At 34.4% G+C, this 21,770-nt stretch overlaps 1 protein-coding gene across 1 annotated transcript in view; it reads left to right on the top strand.

The window, feature by feature from the left end:
• Positions 1-21,770, top strand: part of LOC110994176 — a 70,184-nt gene that overhangs the window by 21,718 nt on the left and 26,696 nt on the right. Inside the window, exon 3 of the mRNA XM_022260695.2 lies at positions 14,404-14,507. Coding sequence (XP_022116387.2) covers positions 14,404-14,507 — 104 coding nt within the window. The remainder of the gene's footprint in view (positions 1-14,403; positions 14,508-21,770) is intronic.

Consider the following 21,770-nt stretch of genomic DNA (forward strand, 5'->3'; position numbering starts at 1 on the left):
TAAAAAAGTTGTGAAGCCACTGCCTTATTTATTAATTTTAATTCCTAAGATCACACAAAACACATTTAATATAATTGAAGTAACACATGGCTTTTTTCAAAATGGTTTTTATTTGTATGCATTATATTGAGAGAATTTAGATGTCGCCAGAAACAGATGTAAATCTGTGTTTTCCTAAATTAGTACGAAAAACGTCAGTCATTATACAATAACATTCAACTTAATATATAAAGAATCTTAGAAACAGTTTCATAACGAAAGACTTTTAAAAATAAGAAGCCTCGTTCTTGAACATCATTTAGTTACGTGTGTTTACAAGATGAGTTAAAAAGATAACAGATACACATTCTTTAAATATAAACTTCATAGACGAGGCAATTAAATTAGTTATTTTGTTTTATTATGCGTCTAAATGAGTACAGTTATCATTAAGTAATTTAACTTTTCATCTGTACTACCGTTCTAATATTCTGAACGGAAAGATTAAATTTTCACATAGGTTTGTCTAAAGAAGATTGTAGAAAATGTGTAGTTTTATAATTATTATATTAAATATTTGATTTATTATGTGGAGTAGAAAAATGACATTAGCAGCAGTAATAATTAGGCAAACAGTAGGCAGTATTGAGGCCATACTAAATTTGGGCTATCTACATAGAACTTAATGTAGGGTTCTAGTTAGGCTAGCGAGGATAAAAACATATCGTTTTATGGAAGGCATAGCTTAGTAACAAAGAGGCCATCCGTTACAGAAGACATTTTTTGTTTAATTTATCTTATGTATTTATTGTATATGTTAGTTAATTAATTAGAAATTATAAGTTTTCGAACAAATTTTAGGTGTTTAACGGGCTGTTTCGTTATAATTTAAGTGGCACAAGCCACATAATATAAAGACACCTGAGACTTATAACCTTGGTCAGTAAACTGAGATAGAGCCTACTTTCTGAGAGGGCGTTTCAGAAGAAAGAATTTTAAATTCTTTTACACCAGGTATTTTTATACTTTTATAATATACCTTTTTTGTTGGTGTCCGTGTATTAGCCCTACATCAATAATTGAAGATGTTATCTAAACTATTCATTAATTCCAATAAGGGGAGCGCTTCGGTTACTTAATTTAGGAGAAAATGGCTTGTAATTTGTATTAAGTCAATTAATAGTATTTGACATTTTCATTAATTTGAAATGTTTAAGGATTTATCGATTATTTACTTTAAAAAATATTTTTATTCGACATTTTACAGTAAGGATAAAAACACCCACAAACTTATAAGACTTTGAAACATATATAGTCTTTAAAAAAAAATAAAAAATAAACAAATGATTGCAACTATATGTCATCATCAATTTATGTTTGTTTCCATTTCAAGCAACGCTTTGACAGTTGAAGAAATAATGATATATTAATATTTGAAAACGTCAAAACCTTCCAGATTATATTACTCTTTAACAGAAACTATTTGATTCAGAATCTTTGATAAAACATGATTCTACTAGGCATACTCGGTAGTCTAGCCTTCAATAAATCTTCAATGCATGTCCAATATAACCCGATAGAATGGCTCCAATTTCAATCTCTATTCTTTCATTGAACAATCCTTTGAGCGTTCAAAGTTGAAATACGTACTTTTGTGGACCAATTGATTTCAATGCAAGGCATTTTGATTCTTACATCTACACAATAGAGTTCAGGTTTTCTTATAAAAAAATCCACAATGCATATTTATAGAACAATGATTTACGGTAACCGTGAGCTACTATTTTCTAAGAACTTTCTTTTGTTAGAATAAGTACTGAAAATGAAACAATTATTAAACCTCTGCATTAATCTACCATACACGGAAAGTTTTCGGTTATCCTTTAGTTAAATTAATACCACCAAAATAGCTTATTTACTATAAGCAATATCAAAACACATCTAAACATTTGAAAATTAGAAATGATTGAATTCTAACAATTGCTTAATTGATAGAATTTCATAACAACTAAATCGTGTAACAATCTTCAACGATTTTTGTATAATATTAGAATTTGCGCATAAAAATCCTTTGATCAGACATTACGTAATCGCAGTCTAAACAAACCGTTGGATTTGATTGAAACAAGATCTTACTAAAGAGTATTGATTGTTTTCGTACGGCTTCAACAACTGTAATAGGTTTGCAATTGTTTGGAATTGGCACAGCCGCACAGATTAGTTTGCAGGACAATTTAATTAGAAAACTAGATTACTGTGCCGGTTGTTGTGTTTTTCTAAATATAATAAGCGTTAGTTACTTTGTAAAGGATTCAATGTTGTTTACTACACAACAAAATAGTGTTCTCGATAGAACAACAAATACGTGAGGCACTTCCACCTTTTAAGTTCTGGGCCGTTATTATTATTTTTAATAGGCAAATAAGTGATCAGCTGTCTGAGCGACTGTCGACTGTTTTAGGCCTGAGAAATGCCAGTTTCCTCACGGTGTCTTCCTTTGCCGTATGCGCGATTACGAGTGTAAAATTCATACGTAGATCGAGTCCTTCCGCAGAACATTGATGCAAAACCGGGGTCGAACCTATCACCTCTGGAATAAGAGTCGAACGCATATGCCACTAGTTCAACACTGACAATATATACAATGATACAAAACCCTAATTTATAACGAGCGTAATAGAATCCCGTTATGGAAAATTAACTGTTGAATTTATTGGACTTATTGAGCTATTCCTTAATTGAAACAATTCACTTTTGAGTGTGTGTTCTTTACAGAAAAAAAACAAATGGATACAAACAGCATATTTTTATTGTACATTCTGAGTTATCAAGGCCAGGATTGCAAACACAGGATTAATTTAAACAAAGCGGGATATCGTAACTTATCAATGAATAAAACTATCAATTTCCGCGTTAAATAATATTGCATATTCTGATACTTTTTGTTTGGATTATATATTCTCAATCTGTTGAAATACAAACAAGTCAGCTATAAAATACATGGTACATACACCCATAAAAAAGTAATTGAGAACTAAGGTTACGTATGTGTTTATTTTTGTGAATAGCTGCCAAAAAAATGGACAAAGAAGTACTTAGATTTTTATGGAAAAGTCAGTTCTGAAATCTGAAGCTGCAACATAAGTTTGTAAACACTGGTTAAAAACAAAGTTCTATGTAATTTTCGTAACAAATTTAGAGTACAAATTTTAACTATTAACCTCGTAAAACTTTTATTCACGTAAATGTAAAGTGTATAGGTATTAAGATTAATGTATATTTTGTTGTTTGAGTGGTTTATGATATTGCTTTATATTGACTTCTTTGTTGTCGAATGATTTGGTGTTTTTTGCGTTTTCACATCTTTGGCACAATGCCAGTGTTAGTTTAGCTTGTTCAAGCGTTTAAATATTACTTCTTTTTGTTCTGTTTTTTTATTCTTATCTATATATATATTACTGTTCTTGATATCTTATCTCTGATTTGATTTCCGCGTCTGGCTTTTGGCTTCAATGCACTGGCGGTCACCTGTGAAAAGAATCACTTTTACGAGAGGTTAACAGAAATCGCTGTGCATACCTCCAAGGTAAATAGAATAAGAATTTTAATTATAATATATATTTGATTAATGTTTACTATACAGGCTTAAACTTAAGGACTGTGTGTTAACATTAAGTTCTGTTTTCTCCGATACGTGCGAGCATCCCGTTCATTTTTTAAACCATTGCCATCTCCAGTTCTCGGATCCAAGTAATCGGCACCCAATATCCTGCATACTACTTGGATCCGAAAATGTGTTTTTTTTTTAATAATATTCATGGATACATGTTTTCAATTATTCATATTTACGTTTTACAAATTTTTTATCATCATAAGTTTTTGTATCTGGCTATTACTTTATAATTGTATTGTAAACATTTTTCTTTAAGCATGCAATTTGTTAATAGAGAAAAAGAAAGAGTCGGTCAGTCCAGCCTATTATATATTAAAAGTATAATATAATATAAAAATATTAGATAATCAAAAGTATTTTACAATATAAGCAATTGTTATAATGTGTTACAAAAAAATACAGCTTTTCTTATTCTTACAATGTTTTCATTAATTTACTAACATACGATATTTTTATAAATTTAATGAAGACCTTGCAAAATTCCTTTGATAGGTTTATATCAGCGTCCTTATAATATCTTGAAAATATATTGGTATATAACTATATAGTTGTATTTTTATAATAATCTTAATTGCGTATATATGATATCTTTGTTTTCTAACATAAATGTATTTTATTTAATAATTTTATGAGTTAACCGTTTTTTTTATAAATGGAAACATCTTAGACTATATTTTTTAAGTTATTGTAGTAATATATATTTTTAGTTAGCAGAATACAAAGGAAATTAATAAGCTTAGGTAATAGCGGTAAAACAATGTTTTAAATACATACTAGAACCAAAAATAATGATAATAACCATAGTTATCATTATCATTAATTTTCCCAAACATCTTAAATCAAACAGGCTATAACACTGATAGTTATGGCATCGTTATTCTCTTTTATCTAAGTTGAATTTGTATAAAAATGTCCTAATAAATAAATATTAAAGGGCAGCCTTTGACTTTGATGGAAATTGGTTCAAAGTGTTTCAAAAATGAATATATTTTTTGCGAGTTTGGATGGATCGAAAAATGATTGCTTACGAAGGATATATTTTTTATTTCGACGTAGATAGAATAAAAAATGATTTTTTTCGAAATTGTTTAATAAACTGGCGCAATGAAATTTAAATTTTACGGTTTAATTCTGAATTTGCACTAGGAAAGTTAGGATAGCTTAATCTGAAATGGTAGCATTTTATAACAATTCGTAGACTTCGTTAAAAGATATTAATTATAAATTCCATGGAATCTACAAGAGACAAATATCGAATCATTCAGATGAAATAACGAACGTCAATCGAAAGTCGTCATTCGAATTTTGACTTTAGAAATAAGGTAGTATCATCTTGTTTTAAAAATAAAAAGTCCGGCTTATATGCGATACCCCTAATGGCTGCAAACCTGATTTGCACGCGTAATCTTCGCTGTCCACTAAGTAATTGGCTTAAGGAAAATAAGCTCCATGTCTTAGAGAATGTTTTAAACAATTGTCTTTGTCGCGTAATCCTTACATATAATAAATTGTAGTCCCCGGCGATAAAAAAAACTACATTTTTTTACAGTTTTGTTAAAGTTGCTATGATTTATTACGTAAACATATTGAAACGACTATTGTTGAAAAATACACGAATTCCACGAGCCAGTTATAGCCAGGTTTTTGCATGTAAATATTTAAAATATTTGTTATCTTTTTTGATTAATCTGTTGAACAACGGAACTGTTCGGACATAAATATACTTACGGTTCGGTACATAGCGCTATTACTCTTCCGTCAGCTCAGGTTATACCCTGATAGAAATCTGTCCTATCTGAGTAAGGCTGGCCATAGACGCACCGCATGTTGCAGTCGAGACCGATTGCTGTGAATCGGTCGCGTTGAAGACACAACTGCAACACGACCGCATAATGCTGTCGTCTACGACTGCTTGGAGCAGTTGTGTTTGACCGCAAAATAATACTGCTGCAAGATAATTTTTTGAAGTTAGTATACTTTTACCAAATTCTAAAAAGCCGGCAATGTACTTGCGAGTCTTCTGGGATCCGGTAACATGACGTGAGCCTCCTGATCGTTTGTGCCCTCTACTAGAAATATATATACATATAACGTCTTAAGCTAACATGAAGGTAAAATTTATTACGATTCTCAGTTCTCCAGCAAAGTTTTAATTAAAGTCCCACTGCACTCCTTATCTTTTCACAAGACTGCGATTTTGTACAAGCATAAAAATAGCAAGATAGTTTTCTAGTCTCCACTTAGTTAAGTTTTTAATGAGGTTTCTAGCCTTTTGTGAGTTATCCATATTATACGTGTAATAGAGAATTTTAATTTTATGCTATTTATTTATAAAGGAACTTGCATTTTGGCTAACAACTTATCAACTATCTAATAAACCAAAATCTATTAAATGTAATTAAATTAAATCGATACAATTTATTATTTAAAAGCAAACCATTTTAATAAATACGTAAGTTGAAATCCTGCTTGGAAATATCAAAGACGATGTGATTTAAATATCTGAAAAATTTGTGGAAAAAAAACACATAAACTATAATATTCATCATCTACGACATCATCAGGTTAAAACGGTGTATACCCTGGAGGGTAAGAAGTATACCCTCAATTCCCGGATATTAATTAGGTTTTCAATCAGGTGAGCTAAATTTTGTAGCTATGTATTTTTATCCACAAATTTCTCGAATATTTAAGTGACATCGTCTTTGATCTTTGTCAGAAAGATTTCAACTTCACTTACATTATAATGTTTAAATGCAAAGAATTTAAATATACTTAAAAATATAAACATAAGATAAAATACACTTTAGGATCACTTTATTTACGTCACTTTATACAATTATTTTCTCCTGAAACAATACACGAGACTACAGCCAAGCTTTAACGAGAACAAAAGCGCGATAATGAATTGTAGCGTCGAGCTATCATAACATTGTTTTAAAAATTCTTGAATGTAGCATCATATTCATGTGGAAATATTTCTATATAGATAGTAGTAGAAAACTAGATTCTCGGAATCCCTTTAGCTATGCGTGTCCCTAATCCGAGCTGAGAATCCTCCAATGTGCGTAAGTATCCTTTCTTACGCACTGAAAGTATGGATCCAATAACTGGTATATGCGTGCAATAAATATAAATAATTGTGTGGGAAGTCTGGGACGTTATATAGGGCAAGGGGACCTTTGTTCTACCACGTGGCTTTCTACGCAGTTCGAGCTTTTACGTCGTAGCAGCGATATGTGGGGTCATATTTCATCTTTATTTGAATGTAGTCTGTAGCGAGTAGATATATTCTGGTTTAAAAAAAAACACGATTTATTTTACTATAAATTTGATTAAATAAATTAATATATGTACATATATGAAAATGACACGCAAGATTGCCATTTAAATCAAATCAAAGTGTTAAAATATATCGTCATCTATCATTATATAAATTATATTTACATATATTGCCTGTCTACATTATAACGTGACTTTCAAAGGTCGTGGTTTTGAGACCTGGTCAAACAATTATTTCGTCTACCTAATATCCAAAATAGTCAAACAATTCTTGACACTCACGTCAAATCATATTTAGTTCTTTCACTTCAAAAGTACCATTTCGCATTTCTCTGAATGTTTGACAGCTCATAATTAGGGTCATCGGTTTTGGCTTTTCGCCCAGTTTGTCACTTTTGTGACGGACATAATCACTTCCTAAAGCTAGAAGTGGTTATGATTCTGAATGAATCATAACCATAAACCATATAATCTTAATATATATATTTCTTGTGTGCGTGTGTATGTGACTGAACTCCTCCTAAACGACTGGACCAATTTTGATGAAATTTTTTGTGTGTGTTCGTGGAGATTCGAGAATGGTTTAGATTCACAATTTTGTCCGCTGGACAATGTTTTTTTTAATTAATTAGTAGTTGTTGATTTTGGAATGTTTTACATTGGATCCGACAGACGGCGCTAACATCGCACTGTCAAATTTTAAATAATATTCGAATTTTAATTTTAGTCTGTCCCGACAGTTAGCACTGCGATCAAATTAAAAAAAAGTTATGTTATCATTGTGTTATTGTAGATCATGTGCTGGATCGTTAGATATTGTCATAACATTTGAATAATAATTTTCATCAAAATGGTCCAGAATGTTTTAGCTTATTAAAAAAAGTTTGAAATTTTCAAATTAAAGACGTATAGACAGGACAACGTCTGTCGGATCCGCTAGTATATGAATAATTTTCCTCCTTATAGGTAATTATTAAAATAAATAGGTACATATTTTGGAGAGGATAATGAATAAATATAAGAAAATTATTCACCAGTTTATACAATAGTATGCTTTATTAATAATAATGAGAACCAAACAGGTAGTTCTTTTAATCCATACAACTTAGTCAGTAACAATTAAATATAAAACCTGTTAACGATGCGGTGGACCCAAGTATTTAAATGTATGTCAATAAACAAGAAAATAAAGAATATAGTAGTTTGTATAAAGATTTATTTAATCGAAATTGGAAAATCCTTAACGCGTAAGCAAAGTCACGTAGGTTTTCTGTTACCTCAATAATACAACACTATACTAGGTATCAAATTTTATTCTAAACTTCGTATTACGCCCTATTGTGAGGAGGTCTATTCCAAGCACATAAAAAAATAAATTCAAACGCACATAAAAGCCGAATTTCTATAAGATATCTGTCAAAGTTTTCAGTCCTTGTAATAAAGTTTGACATAGTGTGAAAATTTTCAATTTTCTGCTCGTAAATTTTCAGACGATGTCAGTCTTAAAATTCCTCTTAAGTTGTACACTTTATTTCCAGACATAATATATATTTAGCGAAATCAGATCTTAAAACAATACACTAACTTCAATAGAGTAATTATCACTTTACAAACTCTTTGCTATATTCGCTGTAATAAAAAAAAAATTGAGTGACTGAATTTGAATTATATTACTTTTAATACTTATACATAAATCAATTAAATACTAGCAAAAAGAGACTTTAATTAATATTACACAGCAATAAATACAGTAATTATGTTTTAATTTTAATTGTTTTATATTCACCACAATAACCAAACCCTATTAAAAACATCCTGTCATAAAGTTGCCAGAACATAAAATTATTAAAGTTACGAATATCCAGGCGTGCAGGATTCCCGCTCATTAATCATTTGAACTAATTAACACGTGGCATAGATAAAATAAAAGTCCGTTGAGAAATTGCTTGTTCAAACGAGGTTGATTGGGATTGAGTATTCACTTAATTCTATTGCCATAATAAAAAGTATTGTCCTGGGAAATGTTTTATTTTAGACAAGAATACTTTAAAAGTGGAACAGAACAGAATTTATTGTCTATGATGATACATTATTTTTAAATACGGCGAAAGATAACATTTGAAAATTTCCGAAATATAATTTTAAATAAAAACAACTTTGCACCATAAAGCTCTATAAATTTTACATAAAATATGGTTTGAGTGCCTTAATCTATATTTACGTCGATATCCAGTGGTTATTACGGCAATTTGCGCAAAAATATTTTTCTAACTCCGTAGTACTGACGCATGTAGTTTTTCTTGGTAATAAATAATAAGAAAACCGAGTGTATAAAATACTGCTCTTTATTCTTTCATAATAATATAAAGGCGTTTGAGGATTTATACGTGGTTCTGAATTATACGCAGGCACGTGATTATGAAACAATAATTAATTGATAACCTAGAGATACTCAAGGCACTAAGGATATTTCTCTCTATCAAGGATCTAATGATTTTTAAAGGAGGATCAAAGAATCGAGGGAAAGTTCGAAAATCTATTTCATATAAAAAAAAATAGTAAATGATTCCTTCGAAAGTAATTCTTTTATTTTTTTATTGATAAATAGTTTTATTTACAGATCAATGAATTAACGCGTAATATTTTTATTAGTTATCGTGAATTGAAGAAAATATACATTTAATTAAAACTTCCTTAAACGGATACAAATGCGTAATTATATAATAAATTATGTAAACATAACGTATCCAAAAGGACTGCCCATGTCAACTGTATTAAAACCATACACCGTTTTTTTTACATAACGAATGCTTTAAAACCCCCAAGGCATATAAATTTAATCACGGCCTTATAAAACAAAGAAAATAATCGAGCAAATTTTATGAGGTATTCGCGTGATACTAATGAGTACCTAAGTTTTAGCTATCGGGCCAAGGCTAGACGTAATTTAAGGCATCAAGTTAATACCTTTCTCAAAGCTCAATGCAATTGTAAAGCTCAAGGTGCTTAAAATTTGTATTTCCTATTTCTACTATTATTAGAAAGAAAAAAAGACTGTTTGTTTGCAATGAATATTCTCCAAAAATTCAGATCTGATTTGAAAAATTATTTCCCCATTGGAATCCTACGTTATCCCTAATAAACATAGCGGTTGTTACACAATATTTCAAATAATTGGGGTTTCATATGAAATTACGATAGTGTAAAAAAAAATTCCTTAATAGCGTCAAGGAAACTATTGACAACAAAGCAAAGTGATATGTGTAGACACTACAGTGTTATGGAAGACATCAATATATAAAAGTCCGTGATACAATATGTCTAAAGCGGCCTCTACACGGGCTAGACTTTGAATGAAATATGTGGCTACATCATTGCCGACTATAGCCCGAATATATAAAAAGAGCATTTTAATGCAGCACATGACTAAAAAATGTATATCTCGGTACTATTTCTGTAACAGTATATGGCTTCTTATTTTGTCTCTACACGGTCTGCATACATGGCTTGGCTAGAGGTTTGAGGCGTCAATAAATACACTTAAGATATTTTCTTTTTATATTTTTCAAGAGCACATCGTGCAATCAGTCTTCTGACTATGAGCAGATAAATTGTAGAAGGATTTGCGGGTGGAGATATTCCTATTAGCTCAGACAATGTTGCTGAGCTCCAGGGTTCTTCGTCTTTACTACACTTAAGATAATATCAACTTGTGCTTAAAATAACCTAATAAGAGTTTCACTTTTCTTCCTTTCATACTAGCCACTGAAACTTGATTGATTCATCATTTTTTATTTTAGATATACCGTTTGTTTTGTTATTTATTATGAATACCAAGCATGAAGATGCATGTACGTTTGAGTGTATATCCATCATGTCAGGCTTTATCATTTAACATTAGGGTGCGAATCCAATAGCAAAAAGCTTGTACTATGTAATGGTTTACAGGAGTGATACAATTCAAAAACTTTCGTGTCGGAACAGTTTTCTGTATCTAGTTCACCGGTTCTCGACATACATTGCAGATGAATAGACTTTAATGAAACTTGATGGTTGCACGTTGCCTTTACAAATTTGCTGGGTCTCATCCTTTGAGCGATAGTATAAAATCTCAGTACTATAAAAGTTGTCCTGAATAGTATAGTTAGTAATTACAAGAAGTACTTTTACGTAGTATTGTCTTTTATTAACATAACTTTTACACATTTAAAGAAAAACACTTTTTAACGGATTATAGTTAAATACAGATAACACAACATTTTCTGCAGCTGTAATACTTTTTGACATTTAACACCTTTGTCTTCAGTCACCGTGACCACGCACGCTGTAAAGCACGCGAAACGTCGGTTTAAATTTGAAATTATGTACAAATAATTATAAGTTTAAATACAATAATACATAACTATAATCCGTTAAAAAGTGTTTTTCTTTAAGTAATTTTACGTTAAAATATAATATAACGATTTGGTTATTTAAAATTAAAACATTGTTAATTTTCAAAAAGAAATCAACTTTGACGTTACTCACACACTGACTGTATTATTTTTTATTTTAAAGAAAATGTATAATCTATAGTTGCAATATTTGGAAGAAGCATGTATCTATATGATAATTTAGATATCTGCTGCAAGGTTCTTTATAACACTAAACTATTATTATATTTTAGTATAGTAGTATTCTATAGGTCCTACATGGTCTTCACATATGTATAATGATCAAATCAATGTATGCAAAATATTGTAAGAAGTATTTTAAAAGTGTAAGTATGGAGTTCCCATTCTTCTCTATATTAAACGACCTTTTGGTACCAACTATTCAGTTATTTTTAATTTTTTGAACTTATAATTTTGACATTCAAAAGTGGATTTTTAATAGGCCTAAAATAAAATAAATGATTTTAATTGACTCATTAAAATTGACGAATGTTGAACAAGTTTTTAAATGTCATAATTGTCCCTAATATTTAAGGCAGGCTATGCGAGGCTTCTGACAATGTTAGTGTCCATGGGCGGCGGTATCACTTAATATCAGATGAGCCTCCTATAACATAAAAACATGATTATCCTTATCACAATCGGATAAAATGTGTGCCTGACCTGTTATTTGTAAGTGGTTTTTAAGGTATCTTTCGGGCTGATGACAGAGTTATGTGATCGTGTTTAAAAAGTATGACTATCAAAAGCTTCCTACCGATAAAATACCCTGTCATGTTGATAAGTACAGACAATAAAACAAATTGCATGGCACTTTGCACGTCACCCCAGGTGAGGGGCCAGACCGGAATAAAGGCCGGAAGTTTTCGCGGCCAGACTAATATTTTAAATGCAAAAGTGCGTTTGGCTTTCACGCATAGTTATTTATTTATTTAATAATTTATTTAGTTATTATATTTCTATCATTGGTAGAATGTAACCCTAGGAGGATGTATGGAGCGACCATAAACCCACTTTTCAGTTTACATTGGTGGCAGATAAATATTATAATTTCATTAACCACTGGATCGCACTTAACTAAATTCAAACTGTTTTGTTGTATTAACGATAGATTAATCTTAACGACTGACATAGTGGGTAACCGTAATAGTGAGTTATAATAAACATAATAAATAAATAGTATCTTTTTAAATTGTGTCTTTTAGTGAGTTTGCCCCCAAATCATTTGGCACTATCATGTTTACATGCGCGTGACGACCGGAACACAGCTCGGTGCATCGCGCTTGCTTCCGGCATTTAAAAGCGTTGTAAGAGGCTTTTTAGAGCTTTAGAATTTCGAACACACGAATTCATTTCTCATGTACGATTGAAAAACGAGACTATTATAATATAGTCCATTGGTTTTTTATTTATTTATTTATTAACACTTCGTTGCATTACATAAAATAAAAAAATTGAACATAATTTCATGAAAAGCAACAGCTTTATCGCTTTAGAGCGATTTCTTCCAGGCAACCACTTTTTAATATTATTATTCTGAAATATAATTTTCAACTTTAATATAATTTATATTAACATTTATATTCTTCCTACTTTACTTCCACTGAACTACTTCGTGATTAAAAACCCTCGGAAACTGAAACTATTAATTTCCCTTCAATTTCCCGAAAGGTAAAAGGAAATTGGAAAATGTAATCTCTAACGAACATGCTCTGTATGTGACTTGCAAAAAATCATTTTATAATCAAACTGTTCATAATTTATATCAAGTATTAAGTCAAATATTTTAAACTACATTTTGAATAACTTGTCTATACTGGATATTTATGTTTGTTTAAAATTGTTATCGCATGATTATTTTTAATTAATAATACCTACTGTATACGCTTGGTTTAAGCCCGATATCACCTTTATTATTTACTTCTCATATAAATAAGTAGAGTTTATACCTAGAAATATAACTGTTGCATCATATCAAGAAACAGTGTGAAATAATGTTTTTACCTCTGTCTAGGCTCTACAGCAACAATGAGTGTAAAATCTAAATTAAAAAAAACATTGAGGCGCTACAACCTCTTTAGGTCTTGGCCTCAGATTTATGAATCTGTTTCATGATCATTTAAAAAAATAATCTAATAGGCAAGTAAGTAATCAGCCTGACACAGGTTGTCGACTTTTTTGGGTCTAAGACATGTCGGTTTCCTCACGATGATTTCCTTCACCGTGCGAGCAAATGTTAAATGCGCACATTGAAAGAAACTCCATTGGTGCATAGCTGGGGATCGAACCTACGACCCCAGGTTTGAGAGTCGCACGCTGAAGCCACTTCTGAAAATCGTGATTAAGTCCTCAAATATCTAAATCTTATACTGCTAATCAAGTATCACACGCGTAACAGTAAAACTCTGTGTTCCCCTTTTCTTATCTATTAATATTAATCTAAGATACCGTCTATAAATAAAAGGTTTTATGGTCTGAATTTGGTTGAAGTCATTAGATATTTGATGCGTTTTTATTGCTTCAAGAAAATGAAAGACTAATTACGAGTCGTTGAAAAACTTGTAGCCTAATTAAAATCTTTTGAAATATAATCCGAAAATGTTACGGCATTTCATAGATTTAAAAACAGCAACAATCACCTGGCAGATTCTTTCATGAAAAAAGCGTACCAAATTGTTCAAGCCCTCAGCATTTCATTCTGCTGATCTTACTGAAAGAGAAAGTTGTGCCGCGTGGCTTTAGAGTGAGTTCTCAATATAATAAACATGTATGTGATCCTATATATATACTTTAGTATCTTCCATGGTCCATAAATGAGATAAAGAATAAAGTGGTTTCTCGATAATTAATTTCGCGTAACGAATAAATAGGGGTTCAAATTAGTTTTTCAAACACAGAAAATAGTTTCAAGTTAAGTAAATAAAAAGCAAAAGAAGTCTATTGACTTTCGGAATTGAATAATGCAAATGATTCAATTTCTGATTTTTATATTTACGTATTTCCTTTTATTGACATTATTAATGATCTCATTTTCAGATGTACAGGAGTGAATCATTGCAACTTTAGACTGGCCGAGGACTACCCCCCATCAGAGAGCTGGTCACCTGGCGTGGTATACATAAAATATGCATGTTTTGATGGTAAGATTAATCAGGATATAAGTATATATATAATTAATACATAGATTTACATATTTCCATGACTTGCCGTCTCATTCCTATGAAGTGCCTGATGGACTATCTAGGATATGAAGAATTGAAAATCAGTTCATCGCTTTTAGTTTTGTAGAGATTACGCAATATAGCGATTTAGTACATATTATTGCATAGTGTGTTGCGATACCTGTCGTAATGCGCACGCTTTTCGTTTCCTTCCGGAAATATATATATCAGTATTTAATGCTCAATGAGACGCAGATTTCAGTTAAAACATTTTCTTTTCTTCAGAGTTAACAATTTATTTTAATATCTTAAGGTTAATAATAAATTAAGATATCAACATCGCAAGTTTCACTGTGACACAAATTACGTCCTCATAACCACAAGATATATATAGTGTAAACTAACATGACTTTCTAGATATGTTGTGAGTTTCCTATTTATTTAGTTCATTCAAAAACTACGAAATCATGCTCCACAATTATTTGCTATGCAATACAAATATACACACAATATTTTTTAAATGTGGAATTGCGTTTCTATAGACTAAGCGGCAAAGATTACGGCATCTAGAAATTTCGACTCGCAAAAACGGCCCTTCTTTTTTTTAATAACGGTAGAAAGGCCGGGAGGCTTAGTAATTTCGCTGACCTTTGTGGCTCCAGTGAGAGAAGGCAACCCCTACATCTTATAAAAAAAAATAACTACAGATGTATTAAATCACTCTTATTGCTGATTTCATAGCTTCAATCTCCGTATTTGTACAAATGACTTTATGTCTATGTACTCATAGGAAACCGGCATGTCTCAAATCCAAATATCGATGGCATGTGACAGATGGAGTGTAGAAGGCTACCATAATGCCATTGGATTTTTACAGCTTTATAAAAGCCATTTAATGATGCGGTCAATATGTTAATAGAAGTTGTAAATTGCTTATCAAAAATTCACGGAAATTGTGTGTAATAAAATTATCTACAATTTGTGTTTAATTTAAACTTGGACAGCGCCATACCACAAGACTGCTGTCAACCGTGAAATCGATTCGTCGATTTTGGACAGATGCGTGATATTTGTGACGTCACGCCTATCAAAACCGCTTGTCAATTGTTCGATAGAAAAATATTAGACCCCAATCTATAATGCGTGTAATGGTGTTATTGAGTTTATTTATATACCGAAACGAATATAAAGCGGTAAATTTAATTTATAAAATATCGTATGTATTAATGCTATATTTAATATGCTAGGGTTTTTTTGAGATTATGACTTGCCCTCTTAACCTTTCACTAATACCGTTTCCTCTGCACCAAAACTGGATGCATATCCAGTTTTGGTTCAAGGAAACGGTTTTTCATCGAGATCATAATTGATGACCACTGGTGTATTACGCTAATTAAAATACGTTAAAACTGGTGTGAAATGTTACGGTTTTATTTATAAAATATTTTGTTCCATGTATTTGTGCGTGATAAAGACGATACATAATGTTTATTTATTAGTGGTCTTACGACATATATCTTACAGTCTACATACTAATATAACAAGAAATTTCTTATGAAAATGATGAGCCCATACCCTTGTTATAAAAACCTCATGTCCCTCGAGATTTCCTGAATGGGCTGCAAATGGGCACGTGTCTGATAATACTTCGTTAGGGGCCAATTTGAAGCAGGCTAGTGGTTAAGCGTGCAATTCTCAACTCTGTGTTCGTATGTTCGAATCCCGTACAAATATGTATATTAATTTGCGAAAGTTGTATGTACGGTTTTTTTTTTTTTTTTTATAAAACAGGGGGCAAACGGGCAGGAGGCTCACCTGATGTTAAGTGATACCGCCGCCCATGGACACCCTCAATGCCAGAGGGCTCGCGAGTGCGTTGCCGGCCTTTTAAGAATTGGTACGCTCTTTTCTTGAAGGACCCTAAGTCGAATTGGTTCGGAAATACTTCAGTTGGCAGCTGGTTCCACAGAGTGGTGGTGCGCGGCAAAAACTGCCTGGAAAAACGCGCAGTTGTGGAACGGCGGACGTCGAGGTGATACGGGTGGAATTTCGTATTCTGCCTCGACGTCCGATGATGAAACTCAGCTGCAGGTATTAATCCGAACAACTCCTCTGAACACTCTCCATGGTAAATGCGGTAGAAGATGCAGAGAGACCCCACATCTCTACGCAAAGCCAAAGGATCAAGCCGCTTGGAGAGATTTTGGTCGTCAACGATTCGAACCGCTCTTCGTTGAATACGGTCAAGTGGAAGAAGCTGGTACTGGGGAGCACCCGCCCAAAGGTGGGAACAGTACTCCATGTGGGGCCGAATTTGCGCTTTATATAGTTGCAAGCGGTGGCCCGGAGTGAAGTACCGTCTCGCCCTGCTGAGCACACCGAGCTTTTTGGAGGCTAATTTTGCCTTTCCCTCCAAGTGACCGCGAAACTGAACGTCGTTCGATATGTCAACGCCAAGTATTCCAATGCTGGCTGTGGCTTTAAGGAGAGTGTTTTCGAAAAGAGGAGTAGCGACAAAGGCTGTTTTTTTAGCGGAAAACGCGCAAACTTGTGTCTTTTTGGGGTTAAATTGGACTAGGTTTAGTCTGCCCCAGTCAGAGACTCCACGTAGTAGGGTTTCTACTTCAGACACAAGTTTGTTCCGGTACTCATCGACATCTGCCCGAGAAATACTTGCCCGGCCAGTGTAAAGAGTGTCCCCAGTGCTGTCATCCGCATAGCAGTGAATGTTGCTAAGTTGCAACATATCATTGATATGCAGAAGAAACAGGGTCGGGGATAAAACACAGCCTTGTGGGACCCCAGCGTTCACGGGTTTAAGGTCGGAACATGCTCCGTCGATGACGACCTTGATGCTCCGATCGGCCAGAAAGCTGGAGATCCAATCGCATAATTTCTCGGGAAGCCCATAGGCTGGAAGCTTCGAGAGTAGTGCTCTGTGCCACACCCGATCGAAGGCTTTCGCTATGTCCAAACTAACCGCTAGAGCCTCCCCCTTGGACTCAATTGCCTCCGCCCATCTATGCGTAAGGTATACAAGAAGGTCACCAGCCGAACGACCACGACGAAAGCCGTACTGAGAGTCACTTATCAGCTGGTGGCCCTCCAGATACTCCAGGAGCTGGCAATTAATAATGGATTCCATTAATTTGGAGAACAAGGAGGTTATCGCTATTGGGCGATAGTTGGACGGATCGGAGCGATCGCCTTTTTTAGGGATCGGATGTATCGATGCGATCTTCCAGCACTCCGGGACAGTGCCAAGCGAGTACAGGTACCGGAAAAGGCGCGTTAAGACCGGAGCCAACTCAGGAGCACAAGTACGCAGCACAATTGGAGGAATACCATCCGGCCCGCTCGACTTATGTATGTCCAAGGAAGATAATGCTTTACGGACAGCACGTTGCCGGAATGTAACTTCCGGCATCGAAGAATCACACCGTGAAATGCTCGGTGGTGATCTCCCTCGGTCATCCAAAGTCGAGTTGGACGCGAAGAGACAGCCTAAAAGGTCGGCCTTCTCCTTCGCAGTGTGGGCCAGCGAGTCATCCTCCCTGTGCAATGGTGGAATGGAGGGCTGACAAAAATTCCCTTGGACAGCTTTGGCTAGAGACCAGAAGGCTCGAGTCCCCGAAGGGAGTTGGGCCAATCTCTCGCCAAATCTGGCAATGTGCTCTGACTTTGTTTTAGTGATTTCCCGTTTGAAGGACCTGGAGGCTGAGTTATATGCTTTTTTGAGTTCGCTGGTATTAGCATCACGAGATTTCGCCGCTTCTGCCCATGCCTTAAAGCATTCTCGCTTTCGACGCGAGGCTGTCTTGCAAGAACGCTTAAACCAGGGCTGAGACTTGCCACCGATCGGCACCGCAGAAAAAGGAATAAAGAGTTCCATTCCCTGCAGAACCACTTCGGCGACAGAGGCAGCGACGGAATCTGGAGCTTCAGACGAAAAGCAAATAGGCCCCCAAGGGTAGGACGCAAAGAAAGACCGCATCCCGTCCCAATCTGCTGACTTGTAGTGCCAAATACGGCGAAAACCCAAAAAGCGCGACCGCGAAGGGCGCGTAGATGGCACAGTACTCCGGACCACACAATGATCCGATGAACCCAATGGCGGGTCAACGGAGACTTGATAGTTCTCCGGATGCGAAGTCAGCAGAAGGTCCAACAAAGAGGGTTTATGACCGTCCACATCTGGTATTCGCGTAATCGCAGGGACCATTTGTGTCAGGTCGTAGGCTAAAGCAAAGTCGTGAAAGGATCTTCCCGCGTGATCGGTGGTTTCAGAACCCAGCCAATCGGCATGGTGGGCGTTAAAATCGCCAAGTATCACGATTTCGGCGGTAGGAACCCTTTCAAGCAGGGAATCTGTAGCCATTTGGATGTGCTCGATGAGTCGGTCAGTTTCGTCATTTCCGCTATGGGACCTATACAGGCACGCATAGAATCGCGGATGGTCATCGCAGTCTATGCGGAGCCAGAGGTTAGATAGGTCCCTTCCTTCAAGCGTCCCAAGGCGACGAGAACAGATATCCTCTCTGACGTACACGCAAACTCCCGCCCGCGGCACAAATGAATGTTCCAATTTGTACCCCGGGTAGGAGAGGTAAGAAGTATCAGCCGGGGAGGATATCTGAGTCTCAGTGAGGAAGAATAAGGCCGGCTTCGCAGATTCAAGGTGAAAGTGAACCGCGCTTAGGTTTGAGTTGAGCCCCCTAACATTGGTGAAGTCCACTGTGAGCGTGGAAGGGGTTGCCTTCGGCGAATTCTTCCGTTTGCCCCGAGATCGAAACCTAAAACTAGAACTGGATGTTTTGTTTAGAGCGCAGTTTTTGCCCACCCCAGAATACGAAGGGCAGCCTGTGCATCCACCACCGGATACTGATTGTTCCGATGATGGACGCCCAGAGGGGGATTCTCCACGTGTGGTACCCCCCTGGGGTAATCTTTCTTTAAACTGCACCGTCATACTCTGGGGAAGGGGGGGGGGATGGGCTCCGGGAGTCTCACTCACCGAACGAAACGCGAGTACAATAAGATAAACCTATTGCATCACTTCACGCCGGTTTTCTGTGAGACAGTGGTACTGCCCCGGTCGTGCCTGCCCATTTGGCTGAAGCCCGAAAGCAACAGCATGGCACTCCCACTAGGGTAAACGGTTAAAGAAACATCGAGACGAAACTGGCATGTCTCAGACACAAAAAAATTATGACGTGTATCAAAATCATGTATTGTGATATAACTAAAACTCGTGCCTATAACGAAAATGTTGACATAACAAATCGAAGCCTCAGGCCTCAGAAAAAGGGTTGAAGAGTATGCATGATGGGGTTTTAGTTCATGTGTTGGGAAGTTGATAATACAATTAACTTGATTAATATTGGGAGTGTTTTATAATTTACAAAAACATTTTCAGGCACATCTTTATTATGACCCTTTTACCCACTCAAGTATTATTAATCTTGGTTCTGTGGGCTACGACGAGATTAGAGTACGCCGAGAGTTCGCGCTCGTGATGTATTTAATAGTTTTAACTAGTTTAATATTAGTTTTAATGTGCCTAAAGGCTGCGTCAGATGGCGTTCATCTGCCGTTACTTCATGTGCCCACAGCTAGGACTAACCTTCTGAAAAGGGCACATATGATTCCGTGTATAATTTTAATTAACGAATTACGTAGGTTAACGGATCTTTTTAAGTTCAAATCTGAACTGATGTTTTTTTTTAAAAAAGCTGCGTAAAAAGGCTTACTATAAAGTTAACGAGTATCTAGTCGTTAAAGGGCCTGGGACTAGTGCTAGGCAGGCTACTTCTAATTAATTTGCGATATTGGTTTTAAAATAAGTGTTGTTTGATGATTTGCTATTTTAAAACAGAACGAGAGTTTTACGCCGGCTTTCGACTTCTTTGCCGATGAGTAGAGATGTCTACCGATTCAAATTAAATGACGTGGAATAAGTGATATCTGTATCTTATCTTCCAAAATAAACACATTTTATTTTGTACCATTTTTATAAAGACACATTAACTGTTACCCATCATACAGAACCATTTCAAATAATTTAACAATTCCTCTAGGTTTGCGTACATTTATTTACACGAACGTTAACGTGACAATGTGATAATACGTATACATTCAGTCCGCTTATCAAAAGCCATAATAGTAAAAATAAACTGCTTTGGGAAGCACGTCCGCCAGTTTAAGTTGAACTTTAAAATTCAATGGTTTGAATAATTTAACGGCGAGCTTCAGTACCGTTACACAGTAAGGTAGGTCACGTGAAATGGCTGATACCAAAATGTTAAAATTTTAGGGTGTTGGAGTAAACTATTGTTGTTGACACGTGCGTATTTTATGGGGAACCATAGTGATGAATTGCAGTTTCGAATAAGCGAATTTATTTTTATTTATCTGTATTGCATGTTAAAATATACACATTTAAACGTCGTTTTAATAAAATTATCTACACATTGCTTAACGGTTTGCATTGTCATGGATGCAGCCTGTGTCATGTCTTAACTTGGTGTTGCTAGCGCCACCTATTGTAAATTTGTGAGAAATAAATATACAATGCTGTGAATGTAATTTTTATTAAAACTTTTCTACTGTTTAGTTTTTGCGTTGTTTAAAGCAATAAATGTTGTTATTTCAATTATATTAACTGTTGGAGTTATCTCAGGTTAATAATATTTTTTTTTCTATCGTGTTTATGTATAATGATAATTTTAACAACTATTAAAAAAATAAGGCATTTTTTGTAATCGTAAAGAAAGTGCTTTGGTACACTGTGTATGGACTTACAAATCAAAATGTAAACAACTTAAGTGTACAGTCGTTTTTGGTCAATAACGATAGTAAAATACTATACATTATTCATACGTATATTTATTTTACAAAAAAACAAAATAGACTCAATACTATGATTTCTCTCTAATTAAGTTGTTATGTATTATGTACGAAAAGAGAATAAAATATATGAAAAAGAACGTATTAAAACGTATTACCCCACGCCCCAATGTCATTTGATCTTAATGGTCCAATACGCATAATAAATCCATTATATGTGCGAAAATAATGATATCATTTTAGTATTGATATTTCTACTATAATAATTTATTGAGCTGTGTTGGTTGAACGCGTGAGGTTTTTCCAACCCGGTGAATACTTATATGAAAATACTATGCGTTTTGATTGAATGTAGAAAAAGACTCTTCCCAGTATGAATTCCCTGGATAAAAGGAC

Source organism: Pieris rapae, chromosome 10, assembly GCF_905147795.1.
Source record: "Pieris rapae chromosome 10, ilPieRapa1.1, whole genome shotgun sequence".
Classification (NCBI taxonomy): domain Eukaryota; kingdom Metazoa; phylum Arthropoda; class Insecta; order Lepidoptera; family Pieridae; genus Pieris; species Pieris rapae.